Source organism: Myotis daubentonii, chromosome 1 (assembly GCF_963259705.1).
Source record: "Myotis daubentonii chromosome 1, mMyoDau2.1, whole genome shotgun sequence".
Lineage (NCBI taxonomy): Eukaryota > Metazoa > Chordata > Mammalia > Chiroptera > Vespertilionidae > Myotis > Myotis daubentonii.
In genome coordinates, this window is record NC_081840.1 from 192,250,405 (window position 1) to 192,257,834 (window position 7,430).

Consider the following 7,430-nt stretch of genomic DNA (forward strand, 5'->3'; position numbering starts at 1 on the left):
AGCAACTCCTTAGAGATCCAAGAGCCAGTGTACCCAGTGGTCAGAGTGGGACCATCCAGATTACAACTCCTCAGATCCATAAGGGACACACTCAGGGATCAGACTCAGCACCAAAGCCCCACTGAAGCAAGTCTTGCCCCAGAAGGGTGTCTCCAGCACAGAAGTTCTCCCACTGCAGACACAGCTGATTCTCACAGCCAATTGGTCTGGAGGTCAGTTCCTCCCAGTGATACCTACAACAATAAAGGCTTAACTAAAACAAGACTGTGCAAAATCCCACAAAGGGGTGCACAGAGAGTGTCCACCTCAGGTAATTAGGGAGGCTGAAACATTGGGCCCTATTGGACACCTAGCACAGAAAGCTACTCTATCAACACAGGGAAGCATAAAAGATGCGGAGACAAAGAAGCAGGTCACAAATGACAGAAATGGAGGAAAGCAAACTACTGGATATACAGTTCAAAACCACACTTAGGTTTTTCAAGAATTTTCTAGAAATCGCGATAAATTTAGTGAGACCCTCAATAAGTCTAGTGAGACCACCAATTAATTTAGTGAGACCCTCAAGATTCTAGTGATACCCTCGAGGTTATGAAAAAGGACCAACTAGAAATTAAGCATTCACTGACTGAAATAAAGAATATTATACAGAGTTCCAACAGCAGACTAGATGATTGCAAGAATCAAGTCAAAGATTTGAAATACGAAGAAGCAAAAAACACCCAACCAGAAAAGCAAAAAGAAAAAAGAATCCAAAAATATGAAGATAGTGTAAGGAGCCTCTGGGACAACTTCAAACGTACCAACATCTGAATTATGGGGGTGCCAGAAGAAGAGAGAGAGCAAGATATTGAAAACCTATTTCAAGAAATAAGGACAGAAAACTTCCCCTACCTGGTGAAACAAATAGACTTAGAAGTCCAGGATGCACAGAGAACCCCAAACAAAAGGAATCCAAAGAGGACCACACCAAGACACATCATAATTAAAATGCCAAGTGCAAAAGACAAAGAGAGAATCTTAAAAGCAGCAAGAGAAAAAAAGTCAGTTACTTATGAGGGAGTACCCATACGACTGTCAGCTGATTTCTCAACAGAAACTATGCAGGCCAGAAGGGAGTGGCAAGAAATATTCAAAGTGATGAATACCAAGAACCTACAACCAAGATTACTTTACCCAGCAAAGCTATCATTCAGAATTGAAGGTCAGATAAAGAGCTTCACAGATAAGAAAAAGCTAAAGGAGTTCATCACCACCAAACCAGTATTATATGAAATGCTGAAAGGTATCCTTTAAGAAAAGGAAGAAGAAGAAAAAGTTAAAATAAAAATTATGAACAACAAATACACATATATCAACAAGTGAATCTAAAAATCAAGTGAATAAATAATCTGATGAACAGAATAAACTGGTGAATATAATAGAATCAGGGGCATAGAAAGGGATTGGACTGACTATTTTCGGGGGGGGGGAAGTAGTGTGGGAGGTGCGGGAAGAGACTGGACAAAAATCGTACACTTATGAATGAGGACAGTGGAGAGTAGGGGGGTAACGGCAGAGGTTGGGTTGGGAACCAGGTGGAGGGGAGGTATAGGGGGGAAAAAAGAGGAACAACTGTAATAATCTGAACAACAAAGATTAATTTTAAAAAAATCTGTAAGAGTGTCACCAATAAAAAATAAAGTAAAAAAAAAAAAAAGAAAGAAAGAAAGAAGAAAATTGTAAATGGAAGATTATAAGAGAGGGTTTCGCGAGCCAGCAAAAGTAACTAGAGTGCCATTTTTGGCACGTGGGCTGGGGTTGCCCACCCCTGGGATAAGATATATGTAATTAAAATTTGTAATGATGATAAAAAATAAATAAAATTGAAAGCCCTATCCGGTTTCTCAGTAGGTGGAGCATCAGCCCATGAATCAAAGGGTTGAAGGTTCCATTTCTGTTCAAGGGCACATAGCTCGGTGGTGGGTTTGACGCCCAGCTTCCAGGCAGGGTGTGTTTAGAAGGCAAACAATCAAAAAATCTCTCTCTCTCTCTCTCTCTCTCTCTCTCTCTCTCTCTCTCTCTCCCCCTTCCTCCGTCCCTCCCTTTCTCTCACTCTCTCCTTCTCTCTCTCTCCCTTCCCTCCTTTCCAACTCTCTCTAAAAATCAATGGAAACAATATTCTCTGGAGAGGATTAACAAACAAAAACTTAAAAATTATATAAAATTACCAAATGGTCCAGCAGTGCCTCTTCTGGATATATACACACAGAAATGGAAAGTGGGGTCTTGAAGATATATTTGGGCACCTGTGTTCACAACATGTCAGATGGAAGCAGCCACTGAGGAATGTACCTGGAGAGATGAATGGATAAGAAACAAAATGGCGCCTAGACATGTACTGTTGGGGTCCAACCCCAGCAGGTCCAGGGGTCCCCAAAGGTGTGGACGGAGTCCGTGAAGAAAGAATGACACGAAGACAGCGTTCAGTTGACCAGTAGCCTAGCCAGGATCTCCAGCCAAGTTCTAGTTAGGATCTCCAGTCAAGTTCTGTCTTAATTGTCTTGTTACATCTATATTTATACCAGTTGATTTTAATCCTGTCAATTTCTATTGCAAAGGTTAGGCTGTTTCTTATCTCCATTCCAGGGAGTAAAGATTATGTAGCTTAAGGGTGATTGTTTGTAGTTAAAGTGCTTAACTACCCGCCTGGCACTTAGTTAAGGGGTTTTATCCCCTCCCTAACCTCAGGGAAAAATCCCTACCTGGGAAAACAACCTTTCTCAGAGGTGACCTTGGTTAAAACACATAGCGCTAAGGGGAGCAAACATATTAAGAACAGTATGCTATATATGCCAGGCCCCTTGAAACATGCTGTGCAGATGTTTCCTTCCTGCAGTGACTGTGTCAAACAGCAAGGATGGACCGGCTTCCGGCAATGTACCATGGTATAGTGTTCACCTTTAAAAAAGGAAGAAAACTCTGACACATGCTCCAACATGGATGATGACCTCTGAGGATCTGATGCCTCATGAAATCAGGCATGCCCAAAGAGGCAAGTTCTGCAGAATTCCACTTTAATGAGGTGGTCAAATTCACAGAGATAGAAAGTGGAATATTAGTGGCCAGGGACTTGGGGGAGAAGGAAGGGAGAGTTATCCTGTTTCATAAATTCAGAGGTTCCATTTAGCAAAATGAAAAAATTGGGAGGGAGCCTTATGGAGGGACGAACATGTGTTGCAGCCCCCCAATTCTTTGGGCAGAGGACAAGGAGCCATTGCTTCTGACCACTCTGTCCCCTGGGCAGGAGACATAGAGGACCTCTCATCTCACCAAGCAAGTCAAGGAGACAAAGTCCCACACACTCGGGGTCCTGGCAGACAAGTGCCAGGACCCATATTGAATCAGAGTTGTGCTCCACCCTGTGGGGGTGGGGAGGGGAAAGGACAAGAACAGGGAGAGTGAGATGTGTGTGACCCCTCCCACAAGGTCACAGCGCCTGATCCCTGTCTTGCTCCTGACTTGGGCTGTGCCCCTTGACCTGTCAGAGCCTTGGCTCCCTTCCCTTGGCCCAGAGACAGGCATGGTTGTCGGGTGACTCTGGGGCACTCAGAGGAGAATGGGGCCCACCCTCTGGACTCAGAGCTCCCTCCTGTTGATTTGGTCCCGAGGGAGCTCTGGGATTCTAGAAGCCAGTCCAGAGAATATTGGATTAAGTAGGGTGGGACCAGTGTGTGCACCTGACTCCAGGTGCCCTGAGTTTCTGAAAACCAATCTAGAGATCAAGTAGGATTCATTGTCTAATCCAGTTAATCTGCTTGGAGACAGGGCTTTCCACCTATATAAGGGCTGAGGGCACCCAGCCTAAGCCATTAGACACCAGAGCCCAGGAGAGCAGGACCATGTCAGCACCCGGGAGAAGTGAAGCAGCGCGAGCTCCAACCCTCCTGACAGCAACGGAACCAAGCTGGTTTTCTCCTGGCCATCTGCAAGCTCAGGAGGCTGAGCTGGATGCCTCCTGCCCTGCCCCAGTCCTGGTGGCCCTGCCTCCCTGCCAGGGACCCTGCCATCAGCCTGTTGGCCCCAGGGCCCTGCTCCCGGTGCCTCCCACATACAGCTGGGCCCCCAAATATCTCATCATCCAGCCAGCGTCTGTGAGGAGAGGCCTGGCCCCCCGCACCAGGCTACCCACCACCCAGGAGCTGTGTGACCTGCTGCAGGGAGCAGACAAGGTTCCCATGAAGTCAGCCAGCCTGCCCCAGGCTGCCCAGCAGCCAGCCCCGAAGCCCCGCTCCATGCACCTCTCAGCTGCCAGAGACAAGAGGAGGATTGCCCGCATCCCCATGCCCTGCCTGGGTGAAGGTGCCAAGAGACGCCACCTGGCCAGCAGCAGCAGCCGCCAGCCTTCCAAAAACCAGGGGCTGGGCAGCCAGCTACCAGAGGCACCCGCCCCATCGCGCCAGGCATCCATGGCCACCAGCACTGTGCCCCCAAAGCGCATGGCCTGGGGCCCACCTGTGCAGACTTCTCAGAAGCCCGTTCCTCCAAAAGAGTATGGGGGCAAAGTGCCCGCCATCACCCGTCAACGCCATCTCAGCCTCTTTATGGACGAGGGTCTCAAGTTCTGCTCCTCCACCCAGGAAGCCACAGGAAAGGAACTGAAGGAGGAGAAGGCGGCCTCCCACCAGAGCCCCAGCGAGAGCATGGACCGGAAAGTGGTCGCCAACACCTTCCACAAGATGCAGGGCCTGGAACCGGGCCGTGGAGCCGGTCTCCACAAGACCCGGGACAGCAGGGCTGTGTCCCAGGAGGTGGTGCCGGGGGGCAAGTTGGCCGCCCAGACCAGCTTCTCGCTCCAGCGCCCGGACAGCCCCCCTGAAGAGGATCCTTTGCCCGGGGCCACCCTGTACCAGCGCCTCAAGGAGCACCTGCTCACCCAGGCCCAGCTCAAGGAGAACGGCTACCCCTTCGCGCACCCCACACTGCCGGGGGGCGCTGTCCTCTTCACCGCCCAGGAGAAGCCGCCCCAAGACGACTCCTGCAGGCTGTGCTGCCGCTGTGGCACCCAGTACCTCGTGGCCCCCTCGGGCCGCTGTGTGCGCCAGGAAGAATGTCGCTACCACTGGGGGCGGCTGCGCCCCACTCCAGCGGCTGGGGGCTGGGAGATTCAGTACACGTGCTGCTCGGCCGCCATCGGCTCCCCTGGCTGCCAGGTGGCCCGGCAGCACGTGCAGGACGGCCGCCAGCAGGACCTTCAGGGCTTCGTGCTCACCTTGGACAAAGAGCTGCCCGCAGGGGCTCACCCCGGCATCTACGCCCTGGACTGTGAGATGTGCTACACCACCGCCGGCCTGGAGCTGACCCGCGTCAGCGTGGTGGACAGCGCCCTGCGGCTGGTGTACGACACCTTCGTCAGGCCGGACCGCGACATCATTGACTACAACACCAGGTTTTCCGGAGTCACCGCGGCTGACCTGGCCCACACCAGCACCTCCATCCGGGACGTCCAGGCCGCCCTGCTGACGCTCTTCAATGCCCGCACCATCCTCATCGGACACAGCCTGCAGAGCGACCTGCTGGCCTTGAGGCTCATCCACGGCACCGTGCTGGACACATCGGTGCTCTTCCCGCACCGCCGCGGCCTCCCCTACAAGCGCTCCCTTCGCAACCTCGCGGCTCACTACCTCGGACACGTCATCCAGGACCGGATGGACGGCCACAGCTCCAGCGAGGACGCCAGCGCCTGCATGCGCCTGGTCATCTGGAAGATGGAACAAGACGCCGAGACTCAGCGCTGACGGCAGCCCAGCATTGTGTGGACAGGACTATGACTTTGGAAAGTGCTTTGTGATCACATATATCTCTTGCCCCACATGTCTAACAATAAAGGAATGGTTTAGTAAACTATAGTACATCTGTTGTGTTATTTGTCATCATGTTATTTCCTGTCTGACTGCCATGGCTCTGGGTTTCACTCAGATCCAGGAACTTGCCTGGGTTGCCGGCTCCACCACCAAGGTGTGTCATGCAGGAGGCAGCCGATCAATGATTCTCTCATCATTGATGTTTCTCTCTCTCTCTCTCTCTCTCTCTCTCTCTCTCTCTCTCTCTCTCTCCCTCTCTCCCCCCCACCCCTTCCTCTCTGAGATGTAATTTTAATATATATATATATATATATACATATATATATATATATATATATATATATAAATCATAACGATGATAAAATCTAATTAAACTTAATAGTCCTGTCCAGTTTCCTCAATGGTTGGAGCATCAGCCCACGGATCAAAGGGTGGAGTGTTCCATTTCCTCTCAAGGGCACATACCTGGGTGGTGCTTTTGACCCCCAGCTTCCAGGCAGGGTGTGCCTGGGAGGCAACTCTCTGTCTCTCTGTCCCCCTCTCTCTCTCTGTCTACCTCCCCTCTTTCCTTTCCCCTTGAGATATTATTTTAAAAGTAGTAGCCCGGTGCACAAAATTCCTGTACATTAAAAGGGAATTCATTAACAGAAATATTTTAATATTGCTATTGGCCTTTCTCTATAATAGAAGTGTGAGAGATGCAAGGAAATTAGTAAACTGTATATGAAAATAATATATAAATTTATTAATAAACAGTAACAAAATGATATAACAACAGAGGCATGATATAAAAATGACAAAAACATGATACAAAACAACAGTGATGCAAACAATGACTGATAAAGTGATTACACTTATTCTAATATCTCCATGTACACCACATTAAGAGTGAAAACACTTTCAGAGTGCTCGACTAACTTCCCTTGTGCTGAAGTATTTAGAACTTTAACTTGAACGTCACATGCTCTTCGAACTCGAGAGAAAGCAACATGTAACTGACCATGTGCGAAAATGGGTTCAGGTAGGAATATGCCTACTCTGTCTAGAGTTTGTCCTGGTGATTTAGTAATGGTCATCACAAATGCAGGCATCACAGGAAACTGTCATTGAATCAATTTAAATGGGAGGCCAGTGATAGATGGGAAATCAGAACAACCTCTCCCTCTGCAGATCCTATTAATACTTCAACTTTGATAATGTCAGGTCGTAATCTTTTGATAATAAATCTGGAACCATTACAAAGACCCCATTTACTATTAAGATTTCTCAGTAGCATGATGATTGTACTCACTTTCAATTTTAATTTATGACACGGCAATCTCAAAGGAATCATACTATTAAGAAATTTGATGGGAAAATTTTCCTTTTCAGCATCATCTGTTGAATCAATGGAATCATCACTCAAATATGTGTGGAAATCTCCATCGAATATATCCAAAATTTCTTCATTTACTTTTTGAACATGCTCATTTTTTGGACAAAGAATTGCATGTTTAGATATATTTTTAATATTATCTATAGATATAGTATTTCCAAAGGTAGCTTCAATAATAGATCCATTACAAATAATTTCACAAGGGATTTCAA

At 48.2% G+C, this 7,430-nt stretch overlaps 1 protein-coding gene across 1 annotated transcript; it reads left to right on the plus strand.

Moving 5' to 3' along the window:
• Window positions 1-3,211: 3,211 nt before the first annotated feature.
• On the plus strand, window positions 3,212-5,777 carry LOC132240393 (RNA exonuclease 1 homolog). Its single transcript, XM_059707600.1, is given in 2 exon segments — window positions 3,212-3,349; window positions 4,125-5,777. Coding segments are annotated over 2 exon segments (1,791 nt in total).
• Window positions 5,778-7,430: the final 1,653 nt, after the last annotated feature.